Here is a 19,333-nt window from a genome sequence, read left to right as displayed (position 1 = left end):
ATTTGTGTTTTTTTCAATAAGCACACAGTACAGATCAAATAGAACTAGGTATTATTTATTTCCATTAATCTCTTCTGCCTTTTTATTTTCTGTATATTTTCCTTTGGGGTGAGGCAGATGTAATAACTCTTAATACTGTAGATGTATTCACTGAGACCTGCAGTAAAGGTCTTGACAAGAAGTCAATGAAGCTGAATGGACAGAACATGTGGAATTGCGGACAGTGGTTAAGACCTTGGCCAGACTGGCACTGAGCCGGCAGTCGCGCTCACGCTGGCCGCTATGAAACACATTGAGGCAATGTGTGTGGCCAGTGTGAGCAAGCGCCTGCTCGGCGCTTAGCTGCTTGCAGAGCAAGCAAATTTGAATTTGTCGTCCGCAAGCGCGTCACGTGAGCGGTTCGCCCAATGAGGGCAAACCAGCTCTGTGACGTCATGGCTGCTCCCCCCGAATCACTCCCCCCCCCCCCCTGCGCGAACACCTAGCTGCCTACAAATCTCCCAGCCAAGTAGGGAGTGTGACGTCACCGCGCATGAGCGCCAGCACGCTCGCTCCCTGCTTGGCCGCAGCCTAAAGTTACTTATAAAGAGTAGAAGTCATCTGCTTGGTTTCCAAAAATTCTATTTAACGTTTGGGCAAACCTCTCCACCTTCTTTTTAGTTATTTATTATTTTATTTTTTAGAGAGGTTTTTCAAAGCGTTAACCTCACAACGTCAGAAATAAATGAAAATATTTGTCTTTTTGAAGTGTAAGAGTAACTTGGGTTGTAAAGAAAAGGAAGTGGTGTTTATCTGTGGTAAAGAAAGTACTCTATACTCTTAAGTACCCTAATGCCTTGATTACGGGTGGTAAAAAGTCAAGTAAACCATTTTACCACAAAGGCTGATCCAGTATGATCCTATGAAGTGTCGTTTATTGCCATTGACATGAATGGCAGTTAATGTGGTATCGAGCTCCAATACCCCTTATAGGAGGGGCTTACTCCCGCTAAGGCCTGTATACTCGGAAGCAAAAACTGCTCTTGACCTGAATTAAGGGCCCGAATTCCAACATCATTGAATTATTATAGATTTGTGGTGTCTCTCTTGACCCTGATGTATAGGTGATCTGAAACGTGCATTGGTGGTTTTCCAGACTATAATTCGCAAAAGTCCATTAGCTTAACCAAACAGTCAATAATTTTAAAAGTCCTGAAGCATAAAAAAAAACCACACGAGCAAGCTTTACCATGTGGGATCTTTCCTAAAATATTTTACAACACAACTCCAAAAGTTCTACCTTGTAGCTACATATAAATACTGGCAATCCTTGCAACCTAGTACGCCTGTGTGATGTCCTGGATAGGGGACGTGCCTCAAAAGATGACCGATCGTGTGCAAATGCCGATCACTCCTGGATCCTTTTACAGAATTGGATTTTAGGACGCATGTGGCCATTGCAGAATTTTATTTTCATTTGGGCTATTGCTAGTGTGAGCTGCTTTACCTATAAATGTTTTTCATTCTGTATTCCAGATGGTTCAGAATTACATTTATAATATATAATATAATAAAGCAGCATCTGATCCCTTTCTGAAAATGAACACGCAGCATTACATCCAGAGTGCCTTTCTGTAGTGGGGAAAATTCATTAGGTTGGCCTAGCTACTAGATGGCCTTTTGTAGGCTTTTAACCCTTTAATAGTAACCGTAGAAAAATCCCATATCTGGAAAGAGTCTGCAAGTTGTAAGTGAACAATTGGGCACAGAGGGTGTGCACCGCAAAACACATCAATGGAGCTTTCTGTACCAAAACAATCAGTTTTCACACCACTGTAATTATGTTGTGTATTTAAATTTCGGTGTTAAGGAAGCAAAATGATTAAGGATGCAATCATTTTTTTTTTCCACCAATGTAAAAATACGTGCAGCAATACAGCATTACAATTACAATGGTCCCTGCAGATGAGCGGAATAAGGTTTGTCAGAAAGTGTGTTTATCTGTCTGCTACTTTCTCTTTTTTCCTACGTTATCTGTTTCTTGGAGAGCTAGGAACGAGGCGAATAAAGAATGCACAACAATAACAGCTAGCAAAAAGTAGTCAAACATGTAAATGACTTTGCGTTGACAAAGCTGTTTTTGCGATATGTCGGGGTCTCATTCAGAGTGTCTGTTGTTCTACGTACTTGTACTTCAGGGAAATGTAAGTTTGGTTTCTTTTTTTTTTTAGATATTTTTTTTTTGAAGTGAAAATTCTTTGTTGGCACCTAACACAAACCAAAATCTCATAGGACTGAAAGTGCTGCATGGAGATGAAAATCTGTTACTGCCAGGCGTGTGCACGTTTGTCTGCACTCCTGCTTGCTATGGCCTCATACAGGGTGGCGCTGAGCTGGTGGGCGCGCTCATGCTGACCGCTATGAAACACATTGAGGCAATGTGTGTGGCCAGCGTGAGCAGGCTCGGCGCTTAGATGCTTGCAGAGCAAGCAAATTTGATTTTGCCGCTCGCAAGCGCGTCACGTGAGCGGTTCGCCCAATGAGGGCGAACCAGCTCCGTGACATCGTGGCTGTGCCTTCAGACGAACGCGCACCTAGCCGAACAGGGCGCAGCGCACAAGCGCCAGCGCGCCTACTCCCTGCCTGGCCGAAAACCTAAAAGAAGCGACTGGTGCCGCATGCGCAGAATCGCCAAACACAGCCCGCGCAGACGCGACAAGCGCCGCCACACATGAGCTTGCGCATAACAAACGAATAGCCGGTTGGGGGGGAAGAAGGAGCACAAACCCGAGGAGGTACTGGGACGGACACACACAGCTTTTGCAACTAACGGCATTTACATACTTTAAAATCACAATCATAAAAATCAGCACACAATTTCACTTACAAAAGGCAAAAGTTTCTCTTAACATGCGCGTGCTCGACACACACACCACCATTTTTTTTTGTCCTGTATCTGATTTATTTTGTTTGTACAACACATTGTTCACAATTTTTATGACAGCTGTGTTGTGTAATCTTTATTCCTGTCTCCATTGTTTGTTGACTACTCCTTAGGAGTAGCGTCTGCAGCCATATACCCTTTTTCTTTACCATTATGGCATATTCTATATAATTGTGCTGCTAATTATCCCTAGCAGCGGCCGTGCTCCACTCCATTTATTTATTTATAACCTCTTTCTATTCTAACATATCAGACGTTACACTTTTGAGCAGCACATCTTTCTCTGTTTAACAAATCCTCACAGCATAACCCTTTTACCAGCAGCTTACTACTGGTGACTGTGATCCTGCTCTAGCGATTTATGTCAATGAGGAATTGAAAGAATTCTGCATGCCTCAGCATTCCTTCCTTCCTCAAACACACACACCACCTCCTCTGTTCTCAGCGTGTCAATAAGAGATTAGAGATACTGAGGCATAGCGCTGTATTCACGGGGAGTATTTAAGGTAAACCGTTCATATTCAGAGGATCCAAAAATAAGATCAGCATTCTAGTTGTTGGTTCTCTTAATTGCGAGAGGACAGCTGTATCCCAAGGCAGCAGAGCCCGGAGGCCCCGCCAAAGAATGCGTTTTAGTTGCTTCTAATTAGATTTTCTTTAGATGAGCTGATGAATCATCATGGGATATTAATCTTATGAGTAATACTGCTTTGGTCAATCATGTTTATCACAAGGTGGTGTGGAGATATATTGGGGGTTAGGAGATTGGATAAACGAGATGCTTCCTGTGCTGCCAGCTTGGCCAGGTCAGTCTGCTGAGCTCATAAACTCAGTGATAAATGGTTGATTTTGTGCTTAGTGGGTGGAGAGATGTCACAGGTCTTCTTCATTATCCTTTAACATTGACAGGGCATTTATGTCCACGCATAAGCATACAGAAAATGGGGTTATTAGATGTATCTTTAGGGCTTGTAGATTAAATGAGTGGGCACTTAGGCTATTGGCTGCCATATTAGCTTGTCAACCGTGCTGGCAGCCAAGAGCTAATTGAAGTAACGTTGCTCTGGTGTGACCTAACCGCTTGCACAGTGTAAGAAAGGGAGCTGCATCCAGAAGGTGGGCATACTCTCTTGCAATCTGGGCACAAAGACAGACCACTTTGCGCGTTGAGACAGGAACTTAGTCCCATGTTTACTAAGTAGCGCTAAGTCGGAATTCACCCTAACCGTTTCCTTGCAGACCTGGCCCCACAGCTGTATGAGTGCTGGTGAAGCGATCCCACGGCCCTGATTGTCAGGTTTTTGTCATTTGTAATACACACATGTTAATGTTACTAGTACAACTATGCGGTGTAGAACCCCGAGGAAGGTGGCACAGGCGGAGTAGGGGGTTACAACCAGGGATAATGTTAGTTATTTTATTAAAGCCACAGTTTTCTGGGTAGCTTTATTTCCCTTGTAGAAAGCACAGGCTTGGAAATAACAGCAGTGGTATTTTTAACTTACACTTAGCATGTGCTTGTGGAGTACAGTTAAATTATTTACTATTTTATTATACAGGAAAAGGGCCTGTGACATTACTCTATGCTAATCAAGTGTGTACTAAGGCTCACTATATGCCCCAAGTTGTATTGTTGATATCTGTGCGATTCTCATATGAAGAACAGGAGACGACACTCATGTGGACTACAGTATGCTATAGTTAATATTTATACAGGATTAAAAGTTAATATTTATGATCAATGTATAGTCCCTACCAGAGCTCAACATAGTGACCGAAACGTTAACATACAGCATCATACAATCATATAGCAATGTGTGTCCGCTTTGCAGTAATGTGAAAGCACTCTGACATATAACACATTGCATATCTGACAAACAGTTGTTGATTTTATATTCTCTTCTTACAACACGTCATATTCTCACCCAAAAGCCTAAGGCTTCGATTATACCAGCTCAGGGTGGAGGCGCGTGTTCCCGTGACATCGCTGCAGTGCGGCCGAGCGACATGTACACTGCAGGCAGGAGGCAACCGGAGGAGACAGGGAGGCGTAGCCGTGAGCGGTTCACCCTCATTGGCTGAACCGCTCACGTGACGTGGCTGTCGCCTTCTGAAAAAATAAATCCCAGGTCTGTTCTCTGGACTGCCGCCCTGCAGTTCGTGTCTGTGCGCGCATTGCGCTTGGTATGTAAACTTTATTACTTTTCAGCCATTTGCTATTGCGGTGCTCGGTCTGCCGTTTCCGGTATAATCACGGCCTAACTCTCTAAAAAGCACAGCAATTAATTCCACAGAATACACCGCACTGTACATGCTGCATTAGATACAGTACATCTGGCTATGCCAGCGCCTTTTCATGATGTGCTGACTTGCTGGCATGGAACTGTTTGCTGTTCCCTGCTGGAGGACTAATGTCATTTTATGCAAACTGTAGAGGTTTTGTTTGGCCGGCGTCAGAACTAGTAAATCAGGCTTTTCATCTGTGCTTCACCCAAATAGTAACCTTTCAGCATATTAGTATAATTACGTATATATATCTATTTCACTGCCTGGTTACTGGATATTTCTGCAGTGCAATGTAAGGTCATGCTTGTGTAGCACGGCGTTGGGCAGGGTTTGCAGTAGTGCGGCTATATATATATATATATATATATATATATATATATATATATATATATATATATATATATATATATATATTGAAGTTTCATGGTAATGCCGCTTTCATTATTTACAAACGTACACAGTCACTTTTTCACACTTTAAAAAAAACAAAAAAACAAAACACATGAATATTCCCCTTCTGCACTTATGAGCAACATTTAAGTAGCACGAAGTTCTGGTTCAGGGGTGGATAAAAGATGTTATAAAACTTTGGAGCCAGCTAGAATTTTTAGGAGCCAAAGTGTTGTTGAGCGGCACATTGTGTGTGGCTGTTCTAGCTTTGTGATATAATTAAATAATAATCCCCTCAGAACAGGGCATTACTGGCCAGTAATGCCCTGTTCTGAGGGGATTATTACTATTATAGGCTAAATGTAGGCTTTTTTTCAGAAATAGACACTTTTGTATAGTTATATAGATTTTTTTTATTAAAATAAAATGGTAAATACATGAATCCACCTCTATATACTCTTACACTGCAGATATCTATATCCACACACTGCGCCCCCTCTGTGTATACACACACAGCTCTACACACACACACACACACACACACACACACACACACACACACACACACACACACACACACACCAACTCTACACACACACCAACTCTACACACACACCAGCTTTACACACAACACAGCCGCTCTACACACTCGCACACACACACAACACAGCCGCTCTACACACACGCACACACACACACACACACACACAACACAGCCGCTCTACACACACACGCACACACACACACACACACAAACTGCTGCTACACACACATACAACAGCCACTTACTAAACTTTGCAGACTCTCTCCCCCCCCCCCAATTCAACTGAATCTGCTTAGAAAATCTGTCAGCTCGGGAGGGGGAGGAGTCAACCCGTGGCTGATACTTCCTAACCAATCCCCTGCCCTGTCTCAGAGCTGTTACTTCATTCTGACCAATCACCTGCCCTGTCTCCGCTGTTGTGAAAGCTGATTGGCGGGAAATAAACAGATTGAAAATTACGCTTTGCAAGCTGCTAAAATTCCGGGCATTACAGATTGGTTCAAATTCCGGGCATTATCCAATTAGAGAGCAGGGTTTTCAATAATGCCCTGAATTTTACTGCTTTAGCCTATAATCTTGTTTACTATATCTGGGAGTACAGAAATGATGGAAATAACTGGAAACCCAGAAAAACGGTAGCATATATAATACGCTCATTAACGTGCCACTATATGAAGGTGGGGCATTTTTTTTATTCCCTCTTGAATGTAAACATACAGGCATACCCCAGTTTAAGGACAATCACTTTAAGTACACTCGCGAGTAAGTACATATCGCCCAATAGGCAAACAGCAGCTCGCGCATGCGCCTGTCAGTATGTCCTGAACAGCAATACCGGCTCCCTATCTGTATGTTACGCCGGTGCTGCCCGCAGACCAGACCCGTCCCCTGAGCTGAAGGGGGAAGTGGTAATACACGCACCCGCAGCAAAGGGAGCGTGTCCGGAGTGTGGTATGAAGCTTTGCCAGGCCAGGTGTAGTAAGGTAGACAATACTTGCCGGTACCGGTTGTAGAGATAGAGTGATGAATGCCTTGCCGAAGTCAGGGAGTGGAGAGCGGAAATAGGTCGTAGTCCAAGCCGTGTTCAAGGGGTTACCAGAGTGAGCGTTGTCCAAGGAGTGCCGAGATCGAGAGCCAGAGGGGGTAGTCGTACGAGCTGCGTCAGAACCTGTGAAACCACTGAGAGAATCCAGAAGTACTTCCATGCAGAGACTATGTCGAGCAAAGACTGAGAGCAGAGAGGAGCTAGATAAAGCAGGAAGGTCCAATTAGGAACGGAGGCGGGACAGGAAGAGCTACAGGGAGACACTGCAGATTGGTGCAGGCATAACAGGCCAGGTGAGTCTTGTTGGTAACCTGAGTATGCTCGCGCAGTGTGCGGGGGCGGAGCCTGAGGTCCGGGGGACGAGAATAAGAGTGTGCAGACTGAGCGTGCTCCGTAACTCGTGTACGCGCGTGAACCGAGCCAGTGGATGGTGCAGGTGTGCGTGCAGGAGGGCGTGGGCGCGCGCGGCGCTGTACAGAGGAATCGCCGAGGGGAGTGATCCCGCGGCAGGGGCGGGGAGCGTGGAGGCCGGTAAGGCAGGATTGTTTTGTGTGTCCAGGGGCTCCCTGCGGGGAGGGAGTGCTCTGTGTGAGGAGCGTGGAGAACGCCGATTCCTGACACTGTTACCGAAGCTGTGCGCAAGCGGGAAGACTATAGAGCCTGTTACAAATGCGTTATTTACATCTGTTATGCACGTATATGACGATTACAGTACATGCATCGATAAGTGGAAAAATGGTAGTGTTTCACTTTAAGTACAATTTCGCTTTACATACATGCTCCGGTCCCATTGCGTACGTTAATGCGGGGTATGCCTGTAGTCCTTTTTGTGTTGTAGCCCAAGTGTCTACATACATTTCCTACCTACCATACTTCCTACCTATCCGCCCCGACTGTCCACCAAAATATTGTAATAGCCAACAGAAGACCCGTCCCTGTGTCTGCTGTTTCTCTTACAGCAGGAAATGAGCAATTTTTAGCAGTGCTTTAAAAAAATGTAACTCCCAAGTTTCTAGTCTAGATTGGATCCTAAATCTGCCTGCCAGTGTCTGGTAAAATTGAGTTTTTTGTCTCTTACAGTATCTACTGGAGGCAATAGTTAATTAAAAAAAAAAAGACTGTGTCTTTGTATATAGACTTGGGATTAAGTGTTTTCAGAAGCAGATAGACCTCTTGGGCTCCCGTCAGGTCTTCCTTGCAGATATTGATAGAATCATTTATTAGATAAACCATACTTGTCATGAAAATAAGAGTGGTTCAATGATTGATTAAAGTTTTAAAAAGATATTTAAAAAAATCCTTAACCCTTACTATACTTGCCTGTTTCGAAGCTTTACAGTTCATGTTATCTAGGTCCTGGAGAAGTTGGGGTTGTTGAATTTAGGAGTCCTTGGAGATGTAATTGAAGAAAAATAAATAATTTTACGAGTTAGAGCTGTCCCATACCTATAAAAAAAAATGCTATGGGATGAGTTCGAAATCAAGGGTACAATAGAAAAATATATTGTACCTGTGCTAGAGTTTTATATCTATAGCCAACCATGGTCTCATGCTTTCCGTCCAAGACCAATATATCAAGTGATTTAACGTCCATGTCTTCTAATATCACGCCAGCTCTGGTACTTAGACCTCCAAAAGAAACCGGTTTAGTCGTGATAATGACTAATCGTGCTAGGCTTATGCTTATTGAAATGCAGCTGAAATTATATTGAAAAACTATATCTTTAATGTGTGACGCAGGGACAGTAACAAGAAACACTTTAACAATTGTTTTTTTTAAAGTTTATTATCCACAACTGAGTAGAAACGTGGGAACGATTCTATCTTTGTGATTGTGAGCTTCTCGGAGCAGGGGTTAAATTGCCTATTGTTTTATGTTGCATTTTATGTTTTGTTTTGTCCTTGTCCCGTGTTGTACTGGGCTGTGGAATATGTTGGCGCCATATAAATATATATTTCCTTTAGCTTCTCCCTTTTTATCCTATCACTATGGGCCATGTTTACCAAGTTGTGCATTATGGCTTAGGAAGGCTTAGTAGATAAGGTCCATAGTGTTTAACAAGGATTGTAAAAATATAAAACATATGCATATATTCCACAGGTCAACCAAACATTCTTTTTATTGCCCCTCCTCATCCCTTATGTTTCTTGACCCCAAATAAAAGAGTTTAGTGCTTGGTTTCCAAAGAAGCAGTCTTTCCTTTAAACATGGTTACATTTTGTTTTCAAAAAGGCAGTTCCATTTTTCATAGGGACGAGCGAATTTCTTTCGCACAAATTCTTCCTTGCTGTGAAAACACCAAATTTGAGCATTTCTTTATTTAATATTTGTGAAATCGCCGGAGTTTGAAAATGAATGGTCTTGAAAAAATGTTTAGCAAAAATGAAATATTGGCAAAATGTTTTTTTAAAAGCGACAAAATCTGGGTGGGGAAAAATGTCTTATCTGCAGAAAACAGCAAATATAGTTAGTGCACCAAATTTCGAAAATTTCACTTACATTATTTATCTTGAAAGTATGTTCGAATTATTATAAAAATAGACCAGCGATCTGAATTTTGACACCATTGGCCCATCTTTAAGTGTTACATTAAATATGGTGTAAGTTGATTGCACGTTTTTTTAATTGTTTTTTTAAAAGATCCTGTTTGGCCCTTGTGCACTTAACGCTAACACCACCCTAACACCTGTCACTAGTTTTAAATACCTGGGCTTATGGTTTGACTCCCACTTAACATTCGGGATGCACATTGATACCCTGACAACCAAGACCTATGCCAAACTAGGGGTACTTTACAGGAACAAATCCTCCCTAAGTCTCCTGGTCAGAAAGCGTAATGCACAGCAGATGCTAATGCCAATTATTGACTATGGAGACATAGTATATGGCTCGGCTCCTCAAACCCACCTTGGCAAACTTGACACCCTCTACGATTCTATTTGTTGTTTTGTTCTCCAATGCAACTACAACACACATCACTGGGAAATGCTCAAAGAACTAGATTGGTCATCACTAGAGTTTAGGCGCAAAGTTCACCTTTCCTGTCTCACCCTCAAATACTTTCTGGGCAAGCTACCCAGCTACCTGAACAAGCTCCTCACCCCTACCACATGCAGCACCTATCACCTGAGATCAGACTCCAAAAGACTATTCATGGTCCCAAGGCTCAACAAAGTATCCGGACGTTCCTCCTTCTCCTTCCGTGCACCCCAAAACTGGAACAACCTACCAGAGACTCTCACATCCACCACCAGTTTAAGTTCTTTCAAATCTAAGGCTGTCTCACATTTTAACCTGGTCTGTAACTGTTTTATACGCTCATAATATACATTTTCTTTAACTGTGCACGCAATGTCTTGTATATAATGTATACCCTGTTCATTTATGTAACTGTACTTGGAACCATGTACTATTTGTTTTACTCTGTGCCCAGGACATACTTGAAAACGAGAGGTAACTCTCAATGTATTACTTCCTGGTAAAATATTTTATAAATAAATAATTGTGAGTTTGGTTACTGGTTTGTCATTGTAAAGCTGGTCGCAGCTGTTATCCAGACTTTTGTCACTTATTAGCCACCATAGCCTTATTGTACACAGTTGTTGAAATGAATCAATTCTGCTATGTTTAATTAACAGGTTTGCAAACGTTGCCCCGGGAGCTCCAGTGTGTAAAAGCCAATATGAAGTACTCGGATTATATTGTACATAATGCTATCAGGTTAAAGATGGCAGTGCAACGTCTCAGAAGCCATACTAATCCTGAGCGTCCTCTGGGCCCTACATGGTTCATGAAGAGCCATGGTGTGTCCTTCAGGCTTCTGCTAATTGCAGTACAATTTTTATATACTGAAATGCCCTTGTAAACTAAGGTCATTTAAAGATGTTTGGTACCGGTGTTATATATGCTGGCAAAATGTTAAAGTCTAATAGTTTTTAAGTTTTTTTAAATGTATAAAAATTGACATTAAAAAGCTCCTGTGACCCATCCACTCCAATTTGTTAGTTGAAGAGCCCTGACTTGCCGTGAACTTCTATTGTTTTCATGGGAGACCAGGTATTTTACACCTTTTTACCAGGATCATTCACTGAGCAAAACAAGATCGTAAAACAAATTGTCATTTATTCCATAGAAACAGACGTACACACAGTGGATTACAAAATACAGAAGAAAACACACTTACTGGGGGGTCTGGACTACAACACTGGACTTTCCTAGGTGAAATGGCACATAAAATAAAGTCTTTAGGTTGACCTGGACTTGTCCTGGAACTCAAATCAGCATGAAGTTCCTGACGCCACCGCTGTATCTGCTCCGGAGATAGTACCAATCGTCCTGATACTCTCTTCGGCTGGCAATCCCAGCCGTGACCACTACGGTCTATTCTCAGAACTTGGCCCCGAAAAGTGAGACTTTCTCGCCTTGAAATTTCTGAAGCCGGCTTGCTGCTATTTCTCCAAGAGCATTTTTTGGTGATTTCGAATTTGCCGCTGCTGTCTTGGCACTTAGAATCTTTCGTCCAGATTGGCTGAGGGATTCTTATAGTATTTCAGAGTTCATTCATGAAATACTCCAGCCAATCCGAGCGTGAGAAAAATCCTACCAGCCTATCAGTGCGCTGCCAGTCTAAGCCTGGCAAGCTCGGATTTGGAATCTGCCACTTGTCAGTCAGAAGCTACCCACGGAGTTAGGCTTCTCAAAGTCTGAGCTGGGGCAAATGGTGGTCCGATGACTTCCATTAATTCCAGGACATGAATACTTGAGGCAAACTCCGCTGCCCAAATGGCTTTAACACCGTGGCAACCTCTGAGGCTTTCATGTTCGGGACCCGAGCAGATTTGATGGCACCAAGCTTGGTAGCCACATGGACTCAGAACCGTGGACCTTGAAGTCCCCAGCTCATATACCGTGCACAAGCGTATGTACTTTTATACACTTTAATAATAAAATATACTTTCACACATACTTTTCCTAAGTCTTTTGGTTCTGGGGAATAGAATGAAAAAGCGTGCAGGTTCATTTTCACTAGCCGTATTCCCCATGTACTGAACATGACTTAGCCTTTTAAAACCCTTGCAACCTTATCTATGTTTGGGGTACCCCAAGAACCGCTATACCAGGTTCTGGGTGATCAGGCCATTAACTGGGCATCCCCCCTTATACTAGGGACCCCTTTACCGCTTCAGGGATACCACACATCCCTATGCCCTATTTACCTTTCTGGTCTGTGCTGAAGCAGGGAATCCTAGCGGTGAGTCGCGCAAGCGTTTTCAAGGGGAGATTTTGCCGGAGCAATGTGTCTCAATGTATCTGAGAATCCGACCTGATTCCCGGGTACATTCTAGGGGTATCCAGCAACTCTGGAACCCCGCTACCTAGACACATTCTGACAAGACTTTCTCTGTAAAACACACCCTTGAAACTCATAGCCCAGCAATCTCTGCTTGCTGGCACACTTGGAAAGGTAAAACACAGAAAATTCTTTCAGAGGTAACCAGACGGGCTTATTAATACCTTTTTTATTGAGAGCCTGGTGGTTACCCCCTCATCATCACAATTGTACAGGACTTTTGTTTGTGTTTACTGTACTGTACATCTTGCCATAGTGCACATGTAGAAGAGACCTGTGAGGTTTCTAAAGCTCTGTGCACTGTCATTTGATCTGAGGAACTCTCTTGTTTGTTCTGCTGGATGGGCCTGTAATCCTTTGATCTTATGGTTCTTTATGTCCGGGATATAATTGTTCTTGAACTTCTCTGGTGCTATTGCCTCTGCCAGAAAATACAACTAAACCATTACGGAGACTAAAACTGCGCACAACATAGATGGCACTTTGTAAGTTATATGATTTTTTTTTTTTTTTTCCAAGCTCTGGTTGTAAAATAATTTTAGGTGACTGAATAAGATGTTACTAATTTGACCTGACACTATAAATTATACATTTATAACTGCCCTGCTGGAGAACTAATATTTACTCAAGGCAGTTTCACTGACGTTTGCATTTCTGTTGTCTTGTGGCTTTGTCTCCGTGGTGACCACAGAGAGGTGGAGGATACACAGATCTACTGTTTTTTTTTAATGTAATTAAATGCAAGGGGATGTTTTCCTGCAGGTAACATTTTCTCAAGACTGACATTCGGTAACCAACAGTTACTAAACAGTGTGTAATGGTAAGTGGATGTTCAAACACGTCTGCACATAGGAAATGTGTGTGTGTGTGTGGTGTGTGTGGTGTGTGTGTGTCAGTAGATCCGTATAATCCCATATAAAACTCAATTGAAGTTTTAAGGCTTGACGCTCTGATCGTCCTTTGCCATAAACGCACAACAATTAATAACGGAGGGAACACATTAAGTAGAAAGAACAGGTCACCGCTTTATTTTTTAACATCTGTTCAAAAAAAAAAAAACAAAAAAAAAAAAAACCTAAACTGACTGCCAACTAGCCCTCATGCGTTAGGCCGTTGCCTCAACGCGGCAAAAGTGGGGACCTCCTAAATGGCTAGCGTACTCCTCCCCCCTATAGCGAAGGAGGAGATCCTTGCTAGACACATATCGGCTGCGCTCACTCCCCTGCCCGCTAGCTGCTTAGAATACTTTGGCTCCATGTCCCCCTTTGTGGCAGCTTAGTCCCAACCGTACGGCTGGCGTCCTGCTTTCCCACGCGTTGAGTGGACAAAGCAGGCCTGATGGCACCGCCAGCATGTCAATCGGTTTCTCTGGGCTCTACCTGTCCTTGGCGACACCACTGAGCAAGGCTAGTGTGGCAGTTCTACCACCTGGAAAACCCACTACCTGGGACCGGTTAACTTGGGGCCGACACGCCCACCCTAAACTGTGACCGTGCTTACATCTGCTCTTGTCTTTTCATGCAAGATCTCTTTGATATTCTTAAGGAATATGTCTAGTCGCTTCTTGGTAAAATGCACTCTATCTTGTCTGTGCCAACTGCTTTCTTTTGCCTTAATCTCCCTGTGAGTTATTATAAGTGCCATTTTCTTGCCGACATTCTAAGCCTCACTGTCCTGCCGGTGGCTGCGGAGGGCCCAACCGGCTCCTGGTCAGGCCTCTTGTTGCCGCGGGGCGCTGGCCGGCCTCCTGCAGTGTCCCACGCCAGGCCTCTTTGTGATGTCAGCGTGTGCTGGAAGTTGCTGTGTGCATTTCCGGCGCGTGCCTGCATCAGAGGGGCCCGGCGTGTGCCAACCCTGCCCTAGGTCATCCTTTAGCTCCCTTGTGATCCTAATGCGGTGCTGTAGCCTGTTTACGGCTGAAGTTGCTCTCTGCAATCTTCTGCTGAAGATGAACCCTTTTTAGCTTTGCAACCCGATCAGTCTTGATTCCTTGGCCACTGTACTGATCTCTATGCCCAGAAATGCTCTGTTATGTTATCCTGTGACTGTTCTGCTAACTTCTCTAATGCTCTTGGTCTTGGAACCAGGTTGTATATTTTCTCTGCTCTGAGGCTGCCAGCACTCCTCAGTCTAAAGTCTTGTTTATACTAGAGCCGGTAGTGCGCGCGCCACCTGCACTGGAGGCATCGGGAGGCGTGGCGCAGGTGTGGCCGGGAGCGGTTTGGCCCCATTGGCTGAACCGCTTACGTGACGCGACCGTCACGCAGGGAAAATAATTTAGATTTTTTTTTTAAATCGCGCTTCTGGATGCTGTTTGCGCGAGCGCCTTAATCTCTATATGTTTGTTCCCGTGTCGTGCATTATAAGCACAGCCTAAGTTTGTTACAAATGTAAGCATCCAAGAGAATATAGCGCACAGCCAGGAGAGTGGGTCAAAAATCGGGATGGAAATAAATCTTTATTGGTCCATTAAAAACGGAGGCGAACAAAACCACCTACTTGTTTCATGCGTATTGCACTTTATCAAGGAGTGCATTGATAAAGTGCAATACGCACGAAACATGTAGGAGGTTTTTTCACCTCCGTTTTTAATGGACCAATAAAGATTTATTTTCATACCGATTTTTGACCCACTCTCCTGGCTGTGCGCTATATTCTCTTCGATGCTTATCTTCACTCTATTAGTATCAGCACGCTTCACAAAGAACACCGGGATGGGGACACTCCAGAGATGTGAGTAAATCTTCATACAATACTATATAATTCTTGTGGTTTAATAGGGACCCAGGGACTATCCCAATGAGGTTCTGAGAAGTGGGTTTTAAACCCCTTACTCTGTTCCTTCAAGGAATATTGGCCCCTTTAAGGATTCCATACCACTTGGAAGTTGCTTCAAGATTATTCAAAACCCTATACCTGTGTCTTGGATCAATTCTGATTTGTAATCATATGTGCCATATGGATCCGGCGCTAGAACGCACTTACCACATAACTTTGTTACAAATATAGCCTTCCCATTGCTCCCAGCCTCTAGCCTTGGCAACATCCCTCTGCTCAAACCTGATATGGTTTGGCTATCCTCCCCTGCTATCACCTGTGTTGGTATAGTCCATTGCTTGGTCCTGCTTGGATGGGAAAGCCTGCTTCCTTTTGGAACTAGCAGCCTTCAGGAGCAGTCTGTTATCCCATCTCCTGGTAGAAATCTGGCTTTGTTCACCAACGTTTTGGTCTTCTCAGAGGATCCTTGACGAAACCAAAACCAAAGAAGTTTGTATTCACAGATGCATTTAATCTGAACACCTTCAGTGTACATCTGCACCGCCCCAAAAGCAGACGCCTCATGGGCCTCCCCAAGAGCTGCTCCCCTCTGCACAGGACCAGTGTGCTAAGGGTTAACGTTGTTTTTTTTTTCCATTGTGTATGTCTCCCATAGCCTAGAGATCCACATTTCTACTTTTCGGGTGGACTTCTACATCCACAATAGTGGAATTATACATCTAGCCGTGTCTTGAGATTTGTAAGACTAATTATTTTTTACAGTTGATATTCCGTTTGAGGAGAACGATCTAGGGGTCTTCAGGAAAGGCAATGGAAGTTATTCTTTCAATTCTAGCAATTGCCTCTTCCTAAAATGGTTTGACAAGGAGGCAGTCCACTATATCTATCTATCTATCCTATCTATCCCATCCATCTATCCTATCTATCCCATCTATCTATCCCATCTATCTATCCTATCTATCCCATCTATCTATCCTATCTATCCCATCTATCCATCCCATCTATCCTATCTATCTCATCTATCCTATCTATCTATAACATCTATCCTATCTATCCTATCTAATCTATCCTATCTATCCCTCATAGACCCTCATTCAACAACCCGTCCAACATCTGAGCCTCCAGGGAAGAAGAGATTGTCTAGATGGGGTAAAATACCACCAGTATTTTGTAAGTTTTCTCTGATACCCTGGCTGAAGTTGAGGATTTGCTTGTATGCCAAATATTGTTTAATTCTTCAATTGCTCTCCCAGTTCTGCCTCCTAGGTATTTGTATAACCATGTCTTGTTGCGATATCTGCTCTTCTTAGTACATTTGATATATTGCAGATAATCCATGTCTGCTGCTGCTTAGGTGTAGAAAGATAGACTCAAATGTGTGCGATGTAAGATTATCTTATTCAATTTGTGTGGATATAAAGTGCTTAATTTGGTTAAAGCGCCATAACTTGGCCAATATACATATTTTTCTTTGTTCTAAAAGCGGTTTTAGTTGATCACGGAAGAACATGTCGGATATTCTTTACAGCATGGCTGTAAACCATCTGTCAGAATCTTTTTGCGACAAACCTGGCCTAAATTCTGGATTACCAGTTATTTGTGTGAGTTTGGATCGAAAAGTGGAGAGCACATCACTAGTAGAGCATCTATCCCATATTTGTATTATTTCTAGGATCTGAGGGTGATCTTTACTGATGTCTGGTCGTATCTCCTTGTGAATCTAATAGACCTCTAGGTCGTTTTATTTACATATGAATTATGGGTTAATTAAAAAATAAAATCTATGTTTTCCATTGGCATGCCAATCGAATAAACTGGAGAGTTTGGTTGGTACATTGTACATCTGATAATCTGGTATCCCGCGACCAACTGCAAATGTATTTTATTTTTGTCAGTTTAGAGTCTTGGCTCTTATTTTAGGATGTTTGTGTTGCCAAATAAATGTGGAAATGTAGCCATGTACGTTTTTAATGAAGGAGGGGGCAAGTTTGATTGGTGTGGTCTGAAATAGATCTAGGACTCCTCTTGATTTACATTATCCTACCAAGCCAAGAAATGATTAATTTATTGCATGTATCCAAATCTTTTCTAATTTCCTCGAGTAGCTTTGGGTAATTAAGGGAGTATAAATCTTTTGGTGTGTGGGGAGATATTCGGTGGAGTACTTTGTATCCTTTCTCTATATATTAATAGAGACGAGTTTTGTTGGGCATCGATACCCATACGTTTATACTTTTATATTTTATTTGCTTAAAAGCCTTATGTGACATTGTTTTATATATTGAGATAATTTATTTTAGCTCGTAGATGTGTAGTCAAATGGACAGTTTTTAGGTTTTCTGCCGCAATCTGTAGAATAAACCTGGCTTCATAATGAATATATTAAGCCAATAAATATTAACTGTGTGTGGCCTGACATTGCTAGGTTATGTTTTGGACATGAAGTTAGGTCACTCGGTACCTGCGTTTTGTACATCAGGTTGGCAGGAACTACAGTTATGTGAGCTTTTAGAAAACTGTTATTGAGGGCCGTAATTATACCAATAAGCTCTAATAGCCCTGAAGGATTCTGTAGCAATCATCTGTTACCCATTCCAGCGTGTACAGTATGAATGATTGTCTGCACATTTTTACTAAAAGGTACAGTGCCATGTGGCTTCATACAGCATATTGCAATTTCCGTGAGGTATACAATAACTCATGCATGCCATGCTGGAGGCACAATTTTGAACACTCCTGAGTGTATCTGCATTCCCTCAGAGGTCCCAAAACCACCAAAAGCAGTTTAATTCAACACACACGTTTCCCTATAGCGGGTGCTTGCAGCATAACACATCTTGTACAGCATAGCCTGCTTTAAAGAAGATACTGAATCAATGGGCCCACTTGCAGACCCTGTATTGACTTTCTGGACTCATCAGTTGGTTACTGGTTCCTCATGGTGCCGCTTCTTGTAGCAGCTGTAATCTAGACGTGACCATGTCCAGAGCCCTGTAAATATTTGTTTCATATATTGTTTAACAGGTTTTCAGACTTGGCCCTAGAAGTAGGGAGAAAAAGGATATAGTGGCGCCAACCGTGTGTTGATTCAAATGCAGATATTCAATAAATACACAGAGAAGTCCCGCTGCCAGAGTTCATAGAGGTGATTCAAAGTCCTCCACACAGTGTCAATCAAGAAAGAAAAGGAGTCCTCCGGCGCGTGGTTATACTGGTGGTTCCTAAGACATGTAGGGAGAAAATGAAATTTAAATTAAATTTTCTCCCGACATGTCTTGGCCCTAGAAGTAACTAAATAAAAAAGCCAACAGCAAGTACTCTGGAATATCAGTAGAAGATATCTGGACCAAAATGATAACCAAGATTACAATTGTATTATTATTATTATTATTATTCCTTTATACAGTATAGCACTTTTTTCTCCTAATGGGGCTCAAAGCGCTTCACCGATACAAAAAAAAAAACACATTTAAAACTATAAAAGAAACAATACAGAGAAAAATATAGGATGTAGCAACATACATAATGGACATTTGAGTATCTGCATCCAAAATAAGCCCATTTAGATTTCCACCATTGCCAATACTATTTGTACACATTGAGCTGATGAAATAATCAGCTGAAATGTCTTCCCACATTCTGCTGTCTTGAATGTCTCTCACTTGAGCAGAGCGTGGCTCTTTACTGAAGCATTGTTTTGAGGCAATCAGTAGAGGAACTGTCTCATTATCTAGTTTCACTAGAGACAATTAGTGTTTTTTGTTGACATTTAATCTATATGTACGTTGGGTGTTTATCTACTAAATGGCTTGTGGTGTACAAATGATGCCGGGTCTCTCTTTTTAATGGATTAAAGATACAGACCTTGGGACCCCTTTCACTAAAGACGGGAAGGGGTACAACCGGTAAATTGCTAAACCGTAGCCACAGGTTTTATGCAATGGGTCAACTGTGGGAGCCGAGACCCCGGACACACGTCATTATGTAGATGTATTAATAAATCCTTTAGCTAATGT

At 42.6% G+C, this 19,333-nt stretch overlaps 1 protein-coding gene across 2 annotated transcripts in view; it reads left to right on the top strand.

Moving 5' to 3' along the window:
* MCUB (mitochondrial calcium uniporter dominant negative subunit beta) overlaps window positions 1-19,333 on the top strand; it is a 79,810-nt gene that overhangs the window by 1,482 nt on the left and 58,995 nt on the right. The window contains exon 2 of one of the 2 annotated variants that reach the window (XM_075565118.1): window positions 16,404-16,487. The exons of the other annotated variant lie outside the window; for it this stretch is intronic. Coding sequence (XP_075421233.1) covers window positions 16,404-16,487 — 84 coding nt within the window. The remainder of the gene's footprint in view (window positions 1-16,403; window positions 16,488-19,333) is intronic. 2 annotated transcript variants of the gene reach the window in all.

Source organism: Ascaphus truei, chromosome 1 (assembly GCF_040206685.1).
Source record: "Ascaphus truei isolate aAscTru1 chromosome 1, aAscTru1.hap1, whole genome shotgun sequence".
NCBI classification, from domain to species: Eukaryota; Metazoa; Chordata; class Amphibia; order Anura; family Ascaphidae; genus Ascaphus; species Ascaphus truei.
Note: the sequence above shows the minus strand (reverse complement) of the source record. Positions and strands in the feature narration are given on the sequence as shown.